At 51.8% G+C, this 23,694-nt stretch overlaps 1 protein-coding gene across 1 annotated transcript in view; it reads left to right on the top strand.

Annotated features, from left to right (window-relative positions):
• The window catches only part of VPS50 (VPS50 subunit of EARP/GARPII complex), a 748,521-nt gene that overhangs the window by 563,272 nt on the left and 161,555 nt on the right, over positions 1-23,694 (top strand). Inside the window, exon 24 of the mRNA XM_085630983.1 lies at positions 17,250-17,346. Coding sequence (XP_085487109.1) covers positions 17,250-17,346 — 97 coding nt within the window. The remainder of the gene's footprint in view (positions 1-17,249; positions 17,347-23,694) is intronic.

Raw genomic sequence — 23,694 nt, 5'->3', positions numbered from 1 at the left:
ACAGGCCTCCCAAGTTGCTATGTCCAGAAGCTCCGTCGCCTCGCAAAGTGTGGTGTGTGTGACTTGCCTGCCATTAGGAGGAGCGGGTGGAACAAGACCACAGCATGTGTTGGAGGTCTGCTGAGGATTCCTGCAGTGTGGGCATCCAAGATGTGCCGAGTGAAAAAAATTATTAAGCTGGTGGGGTGTTAGGTATGCTTTGTGGAGTATATTGAATTGAATGTTCTCAAACTGGGCATAACGAGACCCCTTGTGCAGGTATTAGAGTGCTCTGTCCCATTCAGAGTCGTTGAGCGTGAGCCCTATATCTGTGTCCCATTTGTCTCTAAGGGAGACAAGTGGAGTCCCTGTGTGATCTCTCATGGCTCTATAGACCTGCGTGATAAGTCGACGTCCTGACCCCATGGTTAATAAAGTCTGGATAACTGAATGAGTGGGAGTTGTGTCATTTATTATGGACCAGTGAGTGCGAAGGGCGTCCTGTATCTGATGGTACTGTAGGAATTGACCACAGTGGAGGGCACAGTCATCTGTTAGGAGGTCGAGGGATAGAATTTTGTTATCTATGAACAGGTTTCTTCGCATCTGTAAGGGAGCAGGCATTCCAGGTCGTACGGTCTTTAGGTGAACGAGTGCCAGGAGCAAACAGGAGATCAAGCAGAGTAAAGGCTGGGGCGTATGGGACCACATGGCGTGTAAGGGCCAATGTCCACCTAATGCTTTTGTGCGCTACGGTTATCAATTGTTTTGAGTGTCTATGAAGGAGGGCCTCCCTCTAGAGCAAAAAGCACTGGAGGTCTGCGAGAGGGAAAGAACCAGAGTCTGCGGTGGTTTCCATCCTGTTAAGCTGCGCCAGCCACTGAGAGAGCCACTGAAGTTGGGTTGCTGAATACTAAGCCTCAACTGCAGTTTCTGCAAGGCTACGGGATTGCATTTGTTGCTCCAGTTAAGCTCGCGAAGCAGAGCATCTAGATCGTGAATAAAACTTTGGGGAGGCACAACGTGAAGCATAGCGAAGTGATTAAGAAGGTTGGAGGGCATAAACATTTTGGATATGACTTATTTGTCCTTTGGGGCCAGCGGGAGCGTTTTCTCAAATTGGACCTGAGATTTTAGGGATATGTAGGCTTGCCGGAGGTTGCCCTCAAAGAGATCTGCGGAGGCCTAGTATAAACAGGCCCCCAAGTACTGAGCATACTCACTCCTCCATTACCTCCTCGTCAGACCTCCCCGTCACAATCATTATCTCATGAGCAATAGCTCTTTCCCCAGAACTTCCAAGCAAAACTCCCTTAGCCCATCCCTACCCTCCAGGCTACTCCCACATCCTGTCGCTCATAACCCCTGACCCACGTCAGCACATCCTGTTGTTTTTTGCTGCGTACTGGTCCGTGCAATACTCCCTACGGGTGGTGCCTGCTGCCTCCTGTTTTCAGGTGAGTGTGCGGCAGTCTGCCATAGCGACCGTTGTGTGGGAGCTATACTTCAAGTCCCTGCTAAAGCGGGACTGTGCATTTTTTGATTGGCTTTGTCTTATTTGCCTACTCAGGCTTCCTCTGGGGCTTCCATCCTTCTGGGTTTTGTCCCTGATATAGCGAGACTGCCTGGGGGATGTTTGTGTTTTGGAGGCTGCTGAATTGTAAAATTACGGCTATGGCTTCTTTCTCGTCCCGCCTGGGGTGTGGCGGGTCGGCCCTTCCTCTGGGGAGGGGAGACGCTCAGCGTGGCAGTTAAGTTGGGGCGCGTGTCCCGTCAGGTGCGGGATCCCGTTGTCTCCTTTGGGGGCATGGAGTCTCGGTGACTGTTGGCTTGGCGCCGGCTCCATGGATACTGCGAACGCCGGTGAGTTATTTTTATGGCTTCAGTACGCGGCCGGTCTTTAGGGGCCGGTCCTTAGGGGCCGGTCCACGGGAGTTGGTTGTGTTCTTTCGGATTTGCAGGAAGGATGCATTCTGCGCTTCCCGCTAACCTGGTATTGACCTATAGTGGTGCTTTTGGCTCCTGATAAGTAATTTTGCTCCAGTATTCTTAACACTCTGGTCTAGGTTGACATGTTTTCAGGTTTATTACTTACTTGGAGTTTTCCCAGTGTTGCTGGTTGGCCTGCATGAGTTTTCAACCGGGGCTCGTCCTCTGGTTTCGGTCGTTGGTTTTGGTGTGGTTTGAGTGACTCTGATTGGCTGTATTCTGGGTCAGCCTCCTGGCCTTTTGGGATTGGCTGGGTTCTCTATGGGCTTCCTCGGATTGGCCATTACAGGGTCGTTTGTTGATTGGATGTGTATATATATGGGGGTGTGTTCTCCTCTGACCATAGGTTCATCATGGATGGGAGACGCTCAGAGGTGAGTGGACTCCAGGAGGAGGAGGTGGTGGTTGCTGGGTCTTCTGCTGCGCCTTCCTTGTCGGATGTGCAGAAAACGATTGAAGCTGCGGTGGCTGCAGCCTTTCTGGCCAGTGAAGCCAAAGGACCTAAAAGGCAGAGATTGGATGCCTCTGCAGTCCCTGATCCTGATGGCGAGTCGGATGGGGAGGTGAAGGGTCTTTTTTTCCAAGGGGCTGACATTGACTATATTCTGCAACATGTGCGGTACAATTTGGGGTTCCCTGATCCCTCGAAAGGTGATGAGTCAGAGGGCTTTGTCGTCTGATATCAGAGAAGGGAGCCTGAGTGCCTTCCTATTCATAAATCGGTGAGGAGTGTGCTGGTGGGGGAATGGAAGGATATTGACGAGCATACCTTTCCCCAGTTTCGGGCTAAAAGATATCGTTTGCAGAGGTTCTCTGAGAAGTTTCCATCTGTGGTGAAGGTGGATTCCCTGCTGGCGGGACTGGCATCTGAGAGCCTGGTGGTTTCAGAGGCTGCAGTTCCCTCTGATCCTGGGGACAAGAGAGTTAAAGGGGCTTTAAAACAGTCCTTTGCGGCTTCCAACCTTGCGGTTCGTTGTGCTGCTTACACTAGCTATCTAGTGCAGTCTCCTCTGAAAAACTGTTCGAGTATTTCGGAACAGCTATTGCTGGATGAGCATCCCTCCGAGTCTTTAACAATGTTGGAACAGCTATTGAGTTTCCTGGCTGATTTGTCTTTTGATTCCCTTAGTGCTGCGGCGGGTGGGGCTTCAGTGGCAGCTAGGAGACAGTTATGGCTTAAACCTTGGAAAGCGGATTCGGTGCAGAAGGCTGCTCTCATGAAGATACCTTTCACTGGCCCCAAACTGTTTGGGGAACCGTTGGAGAGTTTGATTAAAAAACGACGGAGGACAAAAAGTTGTTGGCTCCAGTCCGCTCGTTGCAGAAGGGGAAGTTTGCTGGTTATAAACGGGCTTCTGGGCAAGCATTTTAATCAAATATGACCGCCCGCCCTTTCGTGGTAGGTGACGTGGCCGGGATGTCCCTTCCTTCCACAAATCCCGGGGTCAGCAAGTTGCCTCCAGTTCTTCGGGTCCTTCCAAATCATGACTATGTGAGGGGTTCGGGAGAGACTCTGGTTGGTGGTCACCTCAGGTCTGGTTTTCTGGTCTGGGAGGAGTTTGTCCAGAATCAATGGGTCCTGCGGATTGTCAGACTGGGATATCAGATAGAATTTGGGGAACCACCGGGGTATGTGTGATGGGCTACGCCCTGTTCCCAGATCTCCGGTCAAGAGTTGGGATCTGTTGAAGGGGGATCAGGACCTGGTTTCAAAATGGGCTGTGGATGCCTGTGAGTCAGCAGGGTCGGGGGGTCTTCAACACCAAGCTGGGGAAGGTTTTCCTATCAGAGCCTCGCAGACTGACTCTGGTGCGCAGCTGAGAAAGGTGTTGATCTCCCCTTCTCCCATGGCTCGGCAGTGGTTACGGGTTCAGGGGTTGATGTCTGCTATCGTGATGATTGTTCCTTGGGACAGGTTGCACTTATACCCTCTGGTGAATCATGTTCTGGGGCATTGGAATCCTGGGTCTTAGAATTACGAACAGTTGATTCCGGGGTGTGTGGATATTTCCCGGGAATTGTCCTGGTGGCTGAGGGATCAGAACCTCTTGAGGGGCTCTCCCTTTGTGTTACAGGAGTGATTTGTGCTGACTATGCATGCCAGCGAGCTGGGTTGGGGGCTGTGTTGGCCCAGGAGTCTGTTCAAGAGATCTTGTTGGTCCAGGAGGCAGAGATATCTTCAAATTGGAGGGAGTTGAAGGCGGTGCAGTTGTCCTTGACTCATTTTCTTCCTTGGGTCCTACAGTGGGATGTGCTGGTGAGGACGAACAACACAGTGGTGGTGTGTTATGTCAACCACCAGGGGAGTGCAAAGGTGGCTTCCCTCAACATGTTAGCGCAACAGATTTGCCGGTGGGGAGAGTTGAACTTGTTGTCTCTGAGGGCGTTGCATCTGCCGGGAGTTCTGAACTCAGAGGCAGCTCGCTTGAGTAGGTTGCTTCCCTCTCTGTCGGAGATGTGCTTGACGCCGGTGGTGTTTTGGGGGCTGATGGGAAGGTTTGGGGTTCCGGTGGTGGACCTGTTTGCTGCCCCGTAAAACGCCCGAGAGAGCGGTTTTACTCTCCGGTTCAGTCGGGCTCGGTTTGGAGAGTGAATGCCCTGTCCTCCTTCCGGTGGGAGGGGGGCTTGATGTATGCCTTTCCTCCGATTGCCTTCATTCCGAGGGTCCTGCCGAAGGTCAAGTTGGATCGGGCTTCTGTGATCCTTGTTGCACCAGCTTGGAGCCAGAGGCCTTGGTTCCTTCTGTTGTTGAGGTTGGCGGTGGGCCCTTGCTGACTGTTTCAATTGGTTCCTTGTCCCCTGCCGTATGCTCCTCTGTCCCGGGATGGTCTTGTCTGCTTGCATCTGGTGGGTTGTCTGATGAACCTCGTGGCTATGGGGTGTTCTCCTGAAGCGGCTCAGTTTATCCAGCAGTCCCAGCGCCCTTCGACTCTTCGAAGTCCTATGCTCGGCATTGGGTGTCTTTTCAGGGTTGGTGTACGGATTGGGGCTGGTCGGCTATGGTGATGGATCCTGTGCGTGTCTTGGATTTTCTGAAGGATGACTTTGACTTGGGTCTGTCTGTGTCCTCCTTGCGAGCTCAGTGGCCGGCGGTGAGGGCTTTTCGGTGTCCTGCTTGTGAACCTGTTGTTCCTTTGGTGTCCCGGTTGTTGAGGAATTGTTTCCTCGAAAAGCCTATGGGAGTACCCCTGTACATTGGATCAAACTTCCAACACTGGAATCAGTGTTGGGGTATGATTTCAACATGTTTGATACCAAACATGACCAGGTTCGGTGCAGCCACTATATAGTAAGACATCTCGTAATGACTGATGTCCAGTATAGGTATAAAAATGGCTGGCCGCACTTACAAAACCTGGAGAATCCACTCCAGGGTTTGTAGGGGTGTCCTGCTCATGCAGAGACACATATAACCAAGCATCCTGCCTTCGAGCCTGAAAGGTCTGCCAGAGGGGTGACTTATAGGTTGTTAGTGCAGTGACCTCAGATATAAGAAAACTAATATCTGTTGTGAGAGGTGCTAGCACCATCCAACACAGACTGTAATGGCAGACCTGTAGTCACAGTTTGAGTGGTCTCTATGGCTGGCACAATAGATGCTGCAGCCCATGGGAGACCTCTGGTGTACCTATGCCCTGGGTACCGTAGTACCATATATCTGAAAGAAACACGTTAGTTAGATTCCTCACCTTAGAATATCCCCAGGCGTCAGACTGGATCCGGAAGATTTTTCGTCAGCAATACCCCTTGCGCGTCGCTAGGCGTCGTCTGCGGCTCCGCGTCCGTCGTCGGCGTCGTGCGCCGGGATGACGTCGTCGGAGTACTTAGACGCCGCCCTCGCGCGCTGACGTCAGTTCTTCTTTTTTCCGCGCCAGTAAGCGCAGATCCGGGAGAGCTACCCCTTTTAGTCTTTTTTGACTAAATCTTTTTGATCATTTTTGATCCTTGTCTGTCGACATCTGGTGCCGGTAGGATGCCTGGGTTCAAGGCTTGCGAAGATTGTCATCGACTGATGTCGGTGACCGATCACCACCGCCGGTGCCTCTACTGCTTAGGCCTCGACCACGACGCGGAGTCGTGCAACGACTGTCAGGCCCTGACTTCGAAGGCTAGGCGGGAGCGGTCCCGCAAGCTTCTCGAGCTTCGCCACTTGGCTCCGCGTCGTGCGCGATCCCGGTCCAGGAGGAGGTCCAAGGATCGCTCGCGGAGCCCTAGCCGACGCCACCATCGATCGTCGGGCTCCAAGTCGTCGGGTAAGTCCAAACACTCTAAGAAGTCCAAGCGGCGACATCGCTCTTCGGACTCCCCTCGCCGGTCGCGCGACTCGGCCGAGGGTCCAAGTGGTTCCACCCCCGCGGCTCCGGCGGAGCCGCAGGTGCCGCGTCCGCCCCCATACCTTCCGGTCCCTGGGGCTGACGCGGCGCCGGCGGAGATCAGTGCCTTCCTCTCGGCCATGAGGAGCCTGGCCCCGCCGTCGACGCCCGCTGGCGCGCCTTCGGGCCCCGCGGACTCGACTGGGCGACCTCGCGTGCCGGCGGCTCCGGCCCCGGCGCCGACTCCGGTCTCGACGCCGCAGGTCCCCGCGGGGCCCATGCCTGGGCCCCAGTCGACGCCGGTTGACCTTGTCACTCCTCCACCGGCGCCGACGCCTGAACCACCGACGCCGTCACCGGCGCCACCGACGCCGACGCCTGTGACGCCGACGCCCCAGTTTAGCCCTCATCCGGACCCGACGCCGGCACGGCGTCCGCCGACGCCGCATCCGACGCCGCTAGAGTCCTACCATCTCTACAGTCCGGTTCCGATCATTCCTCCTGTTTATCAGGAATCGGAAGAAGGGGGCGACTGGGAGGGGTTCGAGGACCCTCTGGCTGTTCAGTCACAGCTTTCTCAGGACTGGGCAGATGAACTGGGGGAGGCCAGCGGGCTGGACACCTCGCCAGACGCTGGATTCACTTCTCCTCCGACCGTGGCTTCGGAGGAGGGTGCAGCATTTTCTGTGGTGCTGCGCAAGGCGGCTGAGGCCCTTGGGCTCGAGTTGCCTGCCGTGGCTGTGAGGACCAACATCCTCACTGAGGTGCTTCAAACCTCAGCAAGCTCCACTGAGCCTCTGCTGCCGTTCAACGAGGCCCTCACTGACGTTCTGCAGGGCACCTGGTCCAAGCCCTCCACAGTTCCTCCTGTGGATAGGAACGTTGCCAGGCGCCACCGCCCTGCTCCGGGCGACCCCAGTTTCCTGTCCCAACACCCCACCCCCGAGAGTCTGGTTATCCAGGCCTCTACTTCCCAATCCTCCTTCCTGACCGCTCCGCCGGACCGGGATTCCAAGAGACTCGAGCAGTTTGGCAAGAAACTGTTCTCGTCCCTTAGTTTGGGCCTGCGGTCCTTAAATACCGCCTGTCTCTTGGACCGTTATTCCCATTCCCTGTGGGATACGGTGGAGGACGTGCTGCCCCTGTGTCCGGAGGAGGTCCGGACGCGTCTTACCCAGGCTTTGGCCGATGGGAGGGATGCAGCACGGCACGCCATAAGATGTGGGCTTGACACCACGGACTCGCTAGGTCGGGCGATTTCCACCACGGTGGCGCTCCGCCGCCACGCCTGGATGCGGTCCACGTCATTTTCCGGGGATGTCCAGAACACCCTCATGGACATGCCCTTTGATGGCACTTGCCTGTTTGGTGAGAAGGCGGACAGTGCGCTGAACCGCTTTAAGGACTCCCGGGCTACGGCCAAGTCCTTGGGCCTCTCGGCTCCGCGGGCGCACACCTCCGCTTTTCGCCCCTTTCGTGGCCAAGGAAGGGGCGCCTCCTCACGTCCGCAAAGCCACCAGCCGCAGAACCAACCTGCGTGCGGTCGCGGACGTGGCTTCCGCCGTGGCGGAAATGGAGGCCGACGTGGTCAGCCCACATCCACCCCGGCAGCATCCGCCTCAAAGCCTTCCTAGTCCGAGCTTTCAGGCCCATACCACGCCAGTGGGCGGCAGAGTTCGCCATCACCTGCTCCACTGGCGGTCCATAACATCGGACAGGTGGGTGCTGCAAATCGTCCGAAGGGGCTACTCCCTCCCCTTCGAGACGACCCCTCCAGCCATGCCACCGCAGCACCACCGTATCTCGGGGGATCATTTGGATCTTCTCCGCGAGGAAGTTTCGGCTCTCTTGGCCAAGGGGGCCGTCGAGCGCGTTCCGAGTCCAGAAGTAGGTCGTGGTTGTTATTCCCACTACTTTCTGGTTCCCAAGAAGGGCAAGGGGGGCCTGCGCCCTATCTTGGACCTCCGGAACGTCAATGCCTTCCTCCGAAAGGAAAGGTTCAAGATGCTAACGTTGGCTCAGGTTTTAGCTGCCCTAGACCCTGGAGACTGGATGGTAGCGTTGGACTTGCAGGACGCATATTTCCATATCCCCGTCCTGCCGGCCCACCGGCGTTACCTGCGGTTCACGGTGGGCCAAGAGCACTTTCAGTTTACCGTGCTCCCCTTCGGCCTCACCAGTGCCCCTCGGGTGTTCACGAAAGTGATGGCGGTGGTCGCAGCTCATCTGCGCAGATCAGGGGTCCCAGTCTTCCCCTATCTCGACGACTGGTTGTTGAAGGCGGGCTCGCCCCAGGCAGTCGTCTCCCACCTCCAGACTACGGCGGATCTCCTGCATTTGCTGGGGTTTTCCATCAACGTGCCGAAGTCACACTTGAGTCCCTCTCAGAAGCTCCTCTTCATCGGAGCAGTTCTCGATTCGGCGCAGTTCCGGGTCCATCCACCGGAACAGCGGGTCCGGGATATACAGGCCCTGATTCCCATCTTTCGGCCTCTATCCCGGGTTTCGGTCAGGCTAGTGTTGCGGCTTCTGGGGCTGATGGCCTCCTGCATCCTACTAGTGCATCACGCCAGGCGGCGCATGCGGGCTCTGCAGTGGGACCTGAAGTTTCAGTGGGCCCAGCATCACGGCAACCTGTCCGACCATGTCTTGATCTCGGAGGGTACTGCACAGCAGTTGCAGTGGTGGCTCACGGACCGCGAGTGGGTCAAGGGCAAGAGCCTCTCCCTTCCCCAACCGGAGCATGTCGTAGTGACGGATGCGTCCCTCCTGGGATGGGGTGGCCATATGGGAGAGGCGGAGATCAGAGGCCTCTGGTCTCCGGCGGAGTCTCGTCTCCACATCAACCTGTTGGAGTTGAGAGCGATCCGGCTTGCACTGAAAGCCTTCCTTCCCTCTGTCAGGGGAAGTGTCGTGCAGGTGTTCACGGACAACACCACCGCCATGTGGTACTGCAACAAACAGGGCGGGGTGGGGTCGTGGACCCTTTGTCAGGAGGCTCTGCGCCTCTGGACATGGCTGGAACACCAGGGCGTCACCCTGGTGGTTCAACATCTGGCGGGCTCTCTGAACGCCAGAGCAGACGAACTCAGCCGCCGGTGCATGATGGATCACGAATGGCGTCTGAACTCCGAAGTGGTGCAAGGCCTCTTTCAGCAGTGGGGAGAGCCTTGGTTAGATCTATTCGCCACCGAAGAGAACGCGCAATGTCAGCAGTTCTGCGCGTTGGAATTTCCAAGGCGGCACTCGCTCGGCGACGCTTTTCGTCACGAGTGGAGTTGCGGTCTGTTGTACGCCTTTCCGCCTATACCACTTCTGCCCAGAGTGCTGAAGAAGATCAGGCGCGACCGGGCCCAAGTCATCTTGGTGGCTCCGGATTGGGCACGAAGATACTGGTATCCCGAGCTACTCAGTCTGTTGACCGATCCCCCGATACGTCTGCCCCTTCGGGAGGATCTTCTGTCGCAGCAGCAGGGGACGGTCCTCCACCCGAACCTGTCCAGCCTCCACCTCCATGCGTGGAGATTGAGCGGCGGCAGTTGATGCCATTTGACTTGCCTCCTGAAGTCTGTGATATCATTCTGGCAGCCAGGCGTCCCTCCACAAAGTCGGTATACGCCTGCCGGTGGAACAAATTTGTGGCATGGTGCACAGCAAAGGCTGTGGATCCCCTTTCCGCCCCTCTTTCTGAGGTTCTCCTCTTCCTTCTTTCTCTGGCCCGGCAGGGCTCTGCACTGGGCACCCTGAAAGGTTATCTTGCTGCCATCTCCGCCTTCTTGCGGCTTCCTGATCAGCCTTCTCTTTTCAAGTCCCCTGTGGTTACACGCTTTCTCAAAGGCATTACACACACGTTCCCTCCTGTCCCTTTCGTAATGCCTCAGTGGGACTTGAATCTGGTTTTGACATTCCTGATGTGCGCTCCCTTCGAGCCTCTTCACAATTGCCCTCTTCGTCTTCTAACTCTAAAGACTGCTTTTCTGGTAGCCATCACCTCGGCTAGACGGGTGAGTGAGCTCCAGGCTTTATCTTCACAGCCTCCTTTTCTATCTGTTCATCCGGACAAGGTTGTCCTTCGGCCTCGTCCTTCCTTTCTTCCTAAAGTGGTGACTCCATTTCACCTTGGGCAGTCTGTCACCTTGCCCACCTTCTTTCCGCCTCCGCATCCTTCCAAAGAGGAAGAGAGGCTCCACCGTCTGGACCCAAAACGTGCGCTCTCCTTTTATCTGGACCGCACAAAACAGTTCCGGGTGGACGACCAGCTTTTTGTTGGGTACGTGGGCGCTAAGAAGGGGAAAGCTGTGCACAAACGAACCATCTCTCGGTGGGTCGTTTTGTGTATAAAAATCTGCTATTCCTTGGCTAAAAAGGACCCTCCTGTTGGGCTGCGCGCCCATTCTACTCTGGCCACGGCGGCTACTACTGCCTTGGGACGGGGAGTCCCTTTGCAGGACATCTGTCAGGCGGCGACGTGGGCTTCGCTACACACGTTTGCCAGGCATTATTGCCTTGACAGCCAAGTCCGGAGGGATGGCTTCTTTGGCCGTTCTGTCCTCCAGGACTTTCTGGTGTGATCTTGGTTCGCAGACCCACCACCGGGGATGGTATTGCTTGGGTATCTATTCTAAGGTGAGGAATCTAACTAACGTGTTTCTTTCAGATGAACAAGTTACTAACCTTCGGTAACGATGTATCTGTAAGAAACATTAGTTAGTTAGATTCCTCACCGACCCTCCCATCCTCCCCGTTCTGCGAACTGACATCTAGGGTTAAGGTTATCCTTTCAGGCCCCTAGATTTTATTTTTGGCACCAGTGTCGGTCTTTGCATGGCTCTGCGTTCCTGGCGCGGAAGGCTATGTACAAGAACTGACGTCAGCGCGCGAGGGCGGCGTCTAAGTACTCCGACGACGTCATCCCGGCGCACGACGCCGACGACGGACGCGGAGCCGCAGACGACGCCTAGCGACGCGCAAGGGGTATTGCTGACGAAAAATCTTCCGGATCCAGTCTGACGCCTGGGGATATTCTAAGGTGAGGAATCTAACTAACTAATGTTTCTTACAGATACATCGTTACCGAAGGTTAGTAACTTGTTCACTAAGGACTTACAAGGGTACAACAGTACTTACCATGGTCAATTTAGGGAGGAAGCACAGTGACTGGGGTCCTGATTAGCAGGATCCCAGTCAGACTAGTCAAAAATTATAGCCACCAGCAAAAAGTGGGAGTTACCATGCTCAAAAGATCCTACCTTCCTACAGGCCCCCTTTGCGATGGTGGTCCGGAGGGTAGCAGAAGTTGTGGCTCTTACTCTGCCCACTGAAGAAGTCGAGCACAATATCTTGATAGAGTTGCTTCAACCCAGGTTGTCCCTTTTAGAACTTCTACTCCCATTTAGTTAAGCCCTCACTGATGTCCTGCTTGGGGCCTCGCCCAAGCCCTGCAGAGGCACTCCTGTGCACACATCCATTGCCTACCGTCATCGTTCCAGGGACCTAACCTTCCTCACCCAGCACCCTACCCTGGAGACCTTGGTGGTTCGACCCTGGTGAGTTCTCTACCACACTACCTGACAGGAAATCAAAGGCTACCTTTTGAAAGCGAATTTTCTCTCCCACTAGCTTTCACTGCAGTCTGTGAACAACGCATGTTTATTGGGCCAACAGTCCAATACTGTGGGATTTGATTGACCAAGTGCTGCCCATTGTCGCAGAGGAAGCAAGAGCCCTACTCTCCCAAGCCATTGGTGATGATAGAGATGCAGCAAAGTTCAAAATACGCTGTGGATTAGATACAACCAACTCACTAGTAAGAGCTATTGCTTCTATATTGCTGCTTAGATGCCATACCTGGCTGAGGACTACTGGCTTTTCGGGGGATGGTCAGACGTCTCTTATGGACATGCTCTTTGAAGGCACTTGTCTCTTTGGCAACAAGGCGAATTCAGCACTTGAGCATTTTGAAGATAGCAGGGCCACCACTAGATCGCTCGGTCTCACCATGGCTCTGAAACAGTCATATTCCCCCTTTTCCTCCTTTTGTGGCTATGATAGGGGGGAGTCAGTCATGTCCTTTCAGCCCTAGCCACTACAGCCACCAGACTCCTCAGTCCTTTCTTTGCCGTAGATCTCATGACGACCAAGGTCAGAGGTCTACCCAATCAGCCACCCCCCAGCAGCTGCACCCTTAAAGCCACTTTAATATCCCCTCATAAAATCATGGGCAACTGGTTGACCGCAGGATCTGACCCTACCTGCCCCCAGTGGCGAAGTGATGGGTGATTCAGAATGTTCAGCGGGGTTAAGCTCTTCCTTTTACAGAAACACTGCTGCCCTTGTCACCATCCTCCGATCGGCTAACAGAGGACCACCTTACACTATTGCAACAGGAATTACGAGCTCTTTTGGCCAAAGGAGCCATTGAGAAAGTGCCTACATCAAGAAGTAGGTATAGTTGCCTCCCTCCGACCCCTAAACATACACTCTCTCTGCTACTTTCTTAAAAAGGACACATTTAAAATGCTAACTCTGGCTCAGGTCCTGTCTGCCCTGGATGCCAGAGACTGGATACTAGCACTGGGCTTAGAGTATACGTACTTCCATATCACCATCCTGACGGCCCACTGATGTTATCTGCAATTCATAGATGGATCAGGAGCATTTCCAGCAGGATGTGCTCCCCTTTGCCCTTACCAACGCACCTTGGGTGTTCACGAAGTTGATGGAGGTGTTCGCAGCTCATCTGCGGAGGTTAGGGGTGCCAGTCTTTCCCTACCTGGACGACTGACTGTTGAAAGCAGTCTTGCCCCAGGCAGTTGTCAAACACCTCCAGACAACAGTGGACCTCCTACATCTGCTTGGGTTCTCTATCCACAAACATAAGTCACACCATACTCCCTCTCATATTCTCCCTTTCAGGTACTCTATAGACACTGTTTAGTTTCGTACTTATCCTCTTGAGAGACAAGATCAGGATATTCAGGTTACGAAACCGATATTTCAGTCTCTATCCTAGATTTCAGTGAGGCTGGTTCTGATGCTGTTGAGCATACTTCATCCTGCTAGTAAAACATGCCCATTGGCATATGTGGGCTCTGCAGTGGGAACTGAAGTTCCAGTGGAAACGGCATCAAGGAAACCTTTCTGACCTTGTTCAAATATCTGAGGGAACTGCAAAAGACCTGCAGTGGTAGCTGATAAACTGCAATTGGATCAGCAGCAGACCACTTGTTTGGGTGGCCATTTGTGAGAGGTGGAGATCAGTGGTCTCCAGCGTAATCTCAGATCCACATCAACCTGTTTGAGTTGAGAGTGACTCTTGGTATTGAAAGCCTTCCTTCCATCCATCAAGGGAAGGCTGATTCCGGTGTTCACGAATAACACCACCACCATATGGTACTGCAACCAACAGGGCGGACTGGGGTTGTGGGCCCTGTGCCAGGAAGCTCTGTACCTAGCTAGAACTTAAGGACATCTTCCTGGTTGTGCAGCACTGGGCAGATCTATGAATTGCAGGGCAGACGAGCTCAGCAGGCGATACCTCGCGGATCATAAATGGTGTCTTCTCCCAATGGTATTCTGAGGCAACTTCAGAGATTTGGGAGAACTTGGATTTATTCACCTGTGCCAAAAATGCACAATGTTGGCACTTCTGCGTGCTGGAGTTTCAAAGGCGGCTTCTTTCACCTCAAATGGAGCTCAGGACGCCTATATTCCTTCCCACAGATACCACTCCTGTCCCGAGTTCTGAAGAAGGTCAGGAACAAACGGGCTCAAGTAATTTTAGCAGCTCTGAATTGGGCACAGAGAGTAAGGTATCTCAAATTCCTGATCATGAGTCTCAGTTCTCCAATCAGGTTGCGTCTTTGGGAGGATCTCCTGTCACAGCAACATGGCAGGGTTCTACACCTGAGCATGCACACACTCCATCTGCATGCTTGGAGATTGAGTGGCGAAAGCTGAGAGTTTCTGATCTGCCTCCTGAAGTATGTAACGTCATCTTAGCAGCCAGGAATCCCTTCAACAAGACTTCTGATGGTACAGATTTGTGGCTTGGTGTCCTGCCAAATCTGTGTGCACCCATATCTGAATTTCTTTTGTTTGCATTCGCCCTCACCTGACAATCCCTTGCTTTGGGCACTGTTTAATGGTACCTTTGGACCATATTGGCATTTTTGCGGTTGCCAGACCAACCCTCCCTGTTTGAGTCACCCGTTATGACATGTTTCCTGTAAGATGTACTACACATTTCCCCTTACACCTTTCATTATGTCCCAACGAGACCTTAATTAAGTTCTTATTTTTCTTACATGATCACCTTTTGAGCCCATGCACAGCTGCCCTCTTCGACTGCTCATCATCAAAATAGTCTTTCTCGTGGCTATGACATTAGGGGAGGAAGCGCTCTTATTCAACCCTTCATATACTACCTTCTTCCCTGACAAACTGGTCCTTAGAACTCGTGCCTCTTTCCTATCCAAGGTTGTAACACCTTTTCACGTCAGACAGATCTCAGACAGACCATCATGCTGCCAACATTCTTTGTTCCACCTCTCCCTTCCACAGAAGAGGAGAGACTTCATGCCCTGTATCCAGAAAGAGTGTTATTGTTCTACATTGATTGTACTAATGATATCCGGATGGATAATCAACTTTTTGTGGGATTTACTGAAGCAAAGAATCACAAAGCAGTGTAAAAAACAGCCATCTCCAGGTGGCTTGCCCTCCACATTACAATCTGCTACGCACTGGCTAAGAAGCAACTCCCTGAGAGCTTGTTCCATCAGAGCCAAGGTTGCAGTGACTGTGTTAGCTCACGGAAACCCAGTCCTGAAATCTGTCAAGGAACACGTGGGCTTCACTGCATACATTTGCCAAACACTACTGCCTAGGCAGTCTGGTCCGGCGTGATGGGCATTTCGTCTGTTCAGTCCACCAGGACTTTTTTAGTATAAACAGTACACAGACCCAACTCCAAGAAGACATTGCTTTGTTATCTATTCATAGGTAAGAAATCAGCGGCTGGAAAACTTAACCTCGGGAACGCCTTCTCTGGTAGAGACTCTATCTAGCTGAAGATTCCATACTCACCATCCCCGTTCTGCGAACTGTGATGTCCATCTTAAGAGGTCCTTGAGGACCTCACTGTCAGGTCCCGCGGAGGCCTCTCCGGATCGGTTCGTTGCTCAATGGGGTGCACCAATTGACAACCTCAATTCCGAGTTGCCGTAAAGGCACGGAAGCTTAAAGGGGTCATTCGGGGGAAGGGAAGGAAGGGAACAGCGGGGAGGGAGATCTGTAAAGAAAAAACACGGTTTGTTAACACAGTGCCCTACAGGCCATACTTAATGCCCTCACTAGTTATTCTACCTTAACCCCTTCGCTGCGGCGTGAATTCCGCCGCAGCGCTGGGGGGGTTTGGGGGGGTTGACGGCTCCGCTGTGCTCTTGACGGAACCACGCCGTCATGAGTCACGGGTGAGCTGTGCTCATGACGGCGTGGTTCCGTCATGACTCCGCCCACTGCGCTAATCGCCCGCACAGGCGGGGAATTAGCGCCGCGTGGGAGGAGCGGCCGCCAACGGCCGCAGCGTAACGGAACCACTCCGTCATGAGCACAGCGCACCCGTGGCTCATGACGGAGTGGTTCCGTCATGAGCGGGCAACGGGTTAAACAACTAGGTCTACCTGTAAAAGAAAAAAAACAAATCTGGCAGTACCAGAAGAAGGGCGATTAATATAGGTCAAAGCCTCTTCTGGGCCACCTAGTCTTCTTTAGTGTGGGGGTGTGTAAATTCGGTACACAATATTCAATTTGCAGAACTGTTGGTAAACCAACAACACATAAACACTAGTCCACACCACATGAGAATATACACTCTGCAAAGACGTAACACAGTTAACCACCCGAAAGGGTGTGTATGTAGACTTCACTGGGGAAGAAGGTTTTATGCTGCAGCCTAGCGACCTCTCTACAAACCCCGGCTAGAAGACAAGACAAACACACACACTTATCACACATAATTATTTGGCATCATGTTTAGCATTTGGCTTTGTATAGGTAACGACTTTATAAGGCAGAAACAGTTTTGTATCAAGAATCCATAGCGTGGTATTATTATCATACCACCTGGTAATGTCACCTATTTACGTGTGCACCACGCATATTATTGGTAATGAAATACTCAATCCACAAGAACCACACGAATGGCAGCTGAAGCTTAGAGTCACAAGAGACCGCTAGCGAAGGAAGCGCTAGCGTGAGGAAATGAGTCTTGGCGGTGTCACCGACACCCTTACCGCACCCTGGAATTACTGCCTTTGGATTCACCAACAAGGTTCTCGCCTGCGCTCCAGAATAATCTGCGAGTGTTTCTTCTCCGGCTCCGGTTTACGAAGCCGCCTGGACCTCGCGCCGCGTCACTTCCGGTGCGCGCGCGTCGTCGGAAGCATAGGCCGCTGGGAGCGGTAGTTGCCTGGCTCCCGCGGTAGTCTTCCAAATGTCCCGCATCTCGCGGAACAGCACGGCGGCCCATTTCCAGCAGTCGACCTCCGCTACAGGGGCCATAAAAGGGGCAGCGGTCGGGGACTTGGACGTGACACTCACTCTGGCACACTGGTTCAACATCTCAATATGGCTCCATATTTCCAGTGCAGAAAAATAGTCAAGAAACAAAGGTCAGTGCACCGTAGTGGCGCCTATATAGGCACCGCGCATGTCACTTCTGGTGTGGATGAAGCCACACCGAGCTGAACACCACCACCTATTGGCGTGCAAGGGGACTGCTTCAAAAACATTTCCAGATCCAGCCTGGCTCCTGGGAATGTTTTAAGTAAGGAATATGCGGCTAAATTGAATCTCTACCAGATAAGACATTACTGAAGGTAAGTAACTTGTTAATTTGACTGGATCTGGTGCTAGCATTGACTTAACAATGTGTTTTGTTAATATAATTGCAATTTTATTTTCTAGGGTTTTTCTTGCTGAGCAGTTCGAATTCCTCCAGTCACATCTCGATTCTGTAATGCCTGCAGCAAAGAAACCCTTCCTTCAACAGTTTTATTCACAGGTGAGAATATTGTGTTTGAGTGTGCCAAGAGGCTATTACTGCACAAGAGTAACTTGTGCTGTATGTGGCTATTGTCATGTCCTTGTATTGCATCATTTGAGATCAGGAAGAGCCTCAGCATCACCTTAGCAGATGAGATGCTGGACACAATTAGTCCAGTTGAATTAACATGATATATACTATTCGAAGAATCCAATTTAGCACCTTCATTAATAGTGTGTTTGATCTTGTGGTTTGCACACATCAGATACCAGAATAAGCAGAGATTTAGGTTGAGGGATCTGATGGTATGAATGTATATGTATATATAAATTATACTAATGTATATTTGGATCAAGGCTGACTTCTTTCCTGATCATGGCTGACTGTGCAGGTGTTAGACTTTTATGATAGCTTTTTTCTCTTGCACTTTATTGTATTGTATTCAGATGGCATCAGTGCTGCAATAAATGATGTCATTTAACACGTTATGATTGATATAATATGTGAGGTCATAAGCAGTCCATGATGGGGGCACAAGTTATAGTTTGTTCCCTAAATTATAACTGGTGACTGTTAGTGTTTTTTACACTTTTAGACATTAGTTCTTATCCCATTTAACATCACTTAAACCTTTTTTTAGTGAAATATAGCCATAGCTAGATGGATAGCTAGATGGATAGATAGATAGAGTGGCTTAGTATTAAGTGCACATGTATTCAAGTGGTGCACTAATCCAGGCAACCCCTATGGTAATTTTAGTGGCCTTCGATAACCATAGAACACTCTCAGAATGGTAGCAGCCTTCAGGATTATCTTGAAGGAGTGTATAGCACCTTGTTTTACCAGTTCAACATGTAGGTTAGATGAAAGGAAACCACACAGCGTTTAGCAAAAATAAGTACTTTTTATTACAACACAATATCACTATCACATTGGTTTTTCTCCTACCCGTAAATATCAACACAATACACAAGAATACTCAGAAAAGTAGCACAAAATATAGTGGTCTCCAGGGGGAGACCAAACCATATACTACGAAAGTGGACTGCCAACTGCAAAGGAGAATGGCACTTGGACCAGAAGACCCAGAGGATCTGGGGACACAGGGAACCACCCAAGATAAGTACCCAGGAACACCCAAGGAGGCTGTGTGCAGAGTGGAAACACAGCTGCATGCCCAATGGATGTATATGGAGAAGTCGCAGCTGCAGTTTTGAAGAAGGACCCTTCGCAGATGGCCCCAAGGAAACCCTGTAAAAGACACTTGTGGATGCCCCTAGAACCAGGATGCCTACACCAGGGAAGACGGGTGCATATGGATGAAGTGACCTGGGACCTGCCGTAGAAAACAATGGACGACTTCAAGGAAGATGCCTCTGGAGAAGACTGTGAAGGAGTCTGGTGGAATCCAAGGGTGGATTCTGGAAGTGAAGAAACTGCAACCAGAGGGAACAGGGTCTATGCCACTCAGTGGTGGCCAGGAGGCACTGAGACACAATGCCTACCAATGTCTAGAGGTTCTGAAGCATCAACGGTGGTAGCCATAACTGGTGTGGAAGACGAAAAAGGAGCAACGTTGGGACCAGCAAGGTCCAAGGGACTCGCCAACAGCAGGAGAGTCAGCGCAGGCCCCGAACAAGCAGGTTTGCCCACTGCAGCAAGAGAAGACACTCTGGAGGACCCACAGGAGTCGCAAGAGGACCTCAAGTAGCTGACCAAAGATGGAAGCCCACAGGGCAGAGGATGCAGAGGGTACTGATCTTGGAGGGAAAAGGTGCTGGAGGCTGGAGCTTCTATTAGCCCGAAGATCTCTGGAGTGCAGAGCCAACAAGCCTTGGCAATGGCAAGTCGAAGCAGTGCATAGGGGTTTTGTCGCAATGGTTCCGACGAGGGATGCTGGCCTCAGAATTGCAGAGAGGACAAGTCAGAACTCGAGGGAGTTGCAGAACCACCACTTGTGTTGCTTAGCCTCGGGAGGTCCATGCGACGATAGGAGCAGTAGACCGGTCAGCTTCGTTACGCTGCCTGCAGATGCATGCAGTGACTCCTTCACTCCAAGAAAGATTTCTTTGGGTGTCCTTGATGCCCACAGGTCAGTTGAAGATCCTGGAAGAAGCACAGACACAGACGACGAAGCAGACTTGAAGAACAGCGAGACCAGGAGCAGCAGGTGTCTTCCTTGGTGCAGTCTCCATTCCAGTCAAAGTCCAAGAGTCCAGACGACTGAAGAACAACGTAGTTTCATGGTTGAGTCTTGTCCAACAACGAATCTGAGGACCCACTCACAGGGAGTCCTTAAATACCCTAAGGGAAGGTTTAGGATGAATTGGGGGTCCCTCCCAGAGGAGGGGCTGGACAGAAGAGATGTTACTCCCATGTCCTTCGTCCAGGTTCGTGCCAGAGTGGGAGCAAAGGGCTTCCTGAACTGGTTCGAACTGGAGTATGCAAGGAAAGAGCCAGATGTGCCCTTCAAAGCAGTCTGTTGGTGCTTGCAAGCACCCCCACCCCAATACACTAAGGCCTTCCTGGGAAGTGGTTACACCTCCTTCTGACAGAACACCTATTATCCTACCTTCCCATGCTTGAGCTCAGCTCAGCAGCAGGAGGGCAGAATCTTGTCTGTGGTCGGCAACAGCACTAGCTTGCTTGCAGACCCTGAAAGGCTATTGCCGGGAGAACATGGGGCTCTCCTAAGGAGTCCCCCAGTGCATGGGATCATACTTCCAACACTGGAATCCGTGTTGGGGTATGATTCCAACATGTTTGATACTAAACATGACTGTGTTTGGTGCAGCCACTATATAGTTTTTTTTATATTTCTCTTTATTAAACAGGTAAACAGTGCACCGTCACAAACACCTGTATAAATAATACTTGACAATTTGATACAGTTTACATGATACAATGCATTTTAGCCAAGCACACCCCCTTCGTACTACCTGGATCTTCCTTTATTGTGATCTCCCCAGGTATTTCTCCAGTGTCCGCCCTATGTTTCCCACGCCGACCATATCCTCTCCCATTTTGCTGGGTACCCTCTACTCTGATAGATCATTTTTTCAGCCCCACTATATAGTTAAACATCTCGTAATGACTGATGTCCACTGTATGTCTAAAAATGTCTGACTGCACTTACAAAGCCTGTAGAATCGACTCTGGGGTTTGTAGGGGTGTCCTGCTCATTCAGGGGCACCCTCATACTTGCAGCCAACCAGCCTGCCCTCAGGACTGAAGGGCCTGCCATAGGGGTGACTTATAGGTTTTGTTATGTTATTGTAAAAAAACATTGTGAAGCGCACGTACACCGTATTGGTTTCATGGCGCTCCTCTAAGGGGTACCTGAGCCCTAAGGAGTTACTCGTAAGCTTGTCGAAACAGCCAGGTTTTAAGGAGCCTCCTAAAGCCTAGGAGGTCGGTGCAGGATCGGATTTCGGAGGGGAGAGAGTTCCAGAGTCTTGGAGCTAGAACGGCAAACCTAGCACCACCCAGGGGCTTTAGTTTGAAGGAAGGGGTAGACAGAAGGTGCTTCTGAGGCTGTCCAGGAATTTAGGGATCCTTCCATTCAGGGATTTAAAGATGAGACCGCAAACCTTGAAGGCGCAGCGCTGTGTGATGGGGAGCCAGCGCAGCTTCCTCAAGAGGGGGTGTCATGATGGTGCCTAGGTTGTTGGAAGATCAGTCGCCCTGCTTGGTTCTGTACCAGTTTCAGACGTTTGGTTAGGTATAGGGGGATGCCAAAATACAGCGAGTTGGCGTAGTCAACATGGGACATAACCATGGCAAGAACAAGTGCAGTGACCTCAGATATAAGAAAACTTGTATCTCTTGTGAGAGGTGCAAGCACCAACTCTCACAGGCTACAATGGCAGGCATGTAGTCACAGTTTAAGTAGACTCCCATGGGTGGCACAATACATGTTGCAGCCCATGGGGAACCCTGGTGTACCTATACCCTGGGTACCATATTACTATATACAAGAGACTTACAAGGGTACACCAGTAGCCAATTGTGGAGGTACCAAAGTACTTACCATTTCAATTCAGGGGAAAAAGCATAGTTGCTGGGGTCCGTATTAGCAGGATCACAGCAGACTAGGTCAAAAACATACTGACACCAAGCAAAAAGTGGCAGTACCATGGGAGCAGATCCGATAGATAGATAGATAGATAGATAGATAGATAGATAGATAGATAGATAGATAGATAGATAGATAGATAGATAGATAGATAGATAGATAGATAGATAGATAGTAGTTATAGTTAGGCCAACTGTTCCAAAGGAAAAGCATTTTTTGTGTTGCTAATAACTCGACTCTCGAATCTCCACGAAAACTTGCAAAAAGGTGCTACTTTTTAATCGGTTAATGCACGGGAAGTTTCTGGGTGATTCAAGTGGGGGGCCGAGAAAAAAGGGGGGTCTCAAAACGCAAAATCCCCATGCATTTTCCATATACTTCTTTAAGAAGCGCTACCACGAAAACTTCTGAACGGAAATACACAAAGCTTGTCAGGTAGCTAGATCTTAGTCCTTAGATTGTGCTTTTTGTGATTTGGTGAAAATGCAATCATTAACTTTTATTTTATTTTTTTAAATTGAGGGTAAAAAATATTTATCTGATAAAGACATCTATCTGCAGATTCCTTACCTTTTGAATTTCACAGGCATCAGACTGGATCCGCAAGATTTTTCTTCGAGCTATACCCCTGCTCGCTGGTAGTTGGGGTCGGTCAACTTCGCATGAAGTCATCTGCACCATTGGGACGTCCGCGTTACCTATATAGGCACCACCTCAGTGCGCTGATGTCAGTTCTTTCATTCCACGCCAGCCAGCGCAGATCCGTGAAGAGAACTGCCGTCTATGACGTTTTGACAGGCTTTTTTCAACATTTTTTCGACCCTTTTTTGGTGTGTAGGTTTTTTTCTAACATGTCCAAGAAGAATTCTGGATTCAAGCCTTTCTGTGACGGACCCACACCTGGTTTGTCTCTAGTGCCCGGAGCACAACCATGATTCGAAGTTGTGTTCCACCTACTGGGCCATGGCTTCGAAAGCTTTGAGGGAGCGGTCCCTAAAGCTGCTTGCGGCCTGGCGCTTGGCACCGTGTATTACTCCTCGTAGGTCTCATTCACGGTCCCGGTCAAGAGGAAGGTCCAGGCACTGTTTCCGGAGTCCCAAGTCTTCGTCCTCCCACTAGAAGTCATCGAGTTGGTCGGGTAGGAAGCACAAAAAACAAAAGAAGTCAAATCATGCTTTGACTTCTCCACGTCCATCGGCCGATGTGATGGAGGAGCCCCGGCGTTCTAGGCCTCATTCCTTTCAACCTGTGCCTAGGTCGGCTCCACGTTTCCCCGCCTTTCTGGAAGCTGGAGCGACCCCCGCCCAGCTCAAAGAATTTTATGATGCCATTTGCCTCATATTTGTCCATCCTGACCCTACTGGCACAGCTGCGGGCCCTGGAGGCACAGAGAGGGCTCCATTGGATTCCGCACTGGCGGCTCTTGCCTTGATAATCACCTCCTCTTATGGATCCAGCAATGGATCTGTAACAACGCCGGTCCTGCCATTGAGCCCTCCCCCCAGCACCGGCCTCCGTGCAGAGACTCCCAACACCTCCCTCTGGCAGCACCAGCTAGTCTACTGGATACCTCTCTAGATTCTGGCCTACTTTCTCCCCCCACCGCGACTATGGAGGAGGGACCATTATATGCTATGGTGGTACCAAGAGAAGCTGATGTCCTTAACCTTTAGTTCCCTTCCGTAGCAGTCCAGACGAATATCCTTCTTGGAAATTTGCTGCCCTTAACAGAAGTCCTTCTGGGAACCTGGTCCAAGCTCGCCGCCATTGCCCTGCTCCGGGCGACCCAAATTTCAACACCCTACTCTTGAGAGCTTCTTGGTCAAAGTCTGTACCTCCCACAGCCTGTTCCCTTCTGCACCCCCAGACAGGGAATTCAAGAGGCTGGACAGTTGGGGTAAAAAAATAATTTCTTCCTCCAGCCTTGCATTGGGGTTGGTGAACACTGCATGCCTATTGAGCCGTTACTGCACAGATGCTGTCACGGGGGAGGCCCGGACCATCCTCTCCCAAGCAGTATCACATGGGAGAGACGAGGCAAAGTACACTATCATTGTGGTCTTGACACAACAGACTCGCTGGGCAGAGCGATTTTCTCACTATATCAGAGGGGAGAGATGCGGCAAAGTTCACCATTCGTTCTGGGCTTGATACGACCGACTCGCTGGGCAGAGCTATGTCGTTGTCAGGGGCTGTTCCACGTCACACCAGGCTTCCCTTATAGACATGCCCTTTGATGGCAGTCATCTCTTCAGAGACAAGGCAGACATGGTGCTGGAGAGCTTTAAGGG

Source organism: Triturus cristatus, chromosome 10 (genome assembly GCF_964204655.1).
Source record: "Triturus cristatus chromosome 10, aTriCri1.1, whole genome shotgun sequence".
Classification (NCBI taxonomy): domain Eukaryota; kingdom Metazoa; phylum Chordata; class Amphibia; order Caudata; family Salamandridae; genus Triturus; species Triturus cristatus.
The sequence above is the reverse complement of the archived record's forward strand: the minus strand, read 5'-3'. Positions and strand labels throughout refer to the sequence as shown.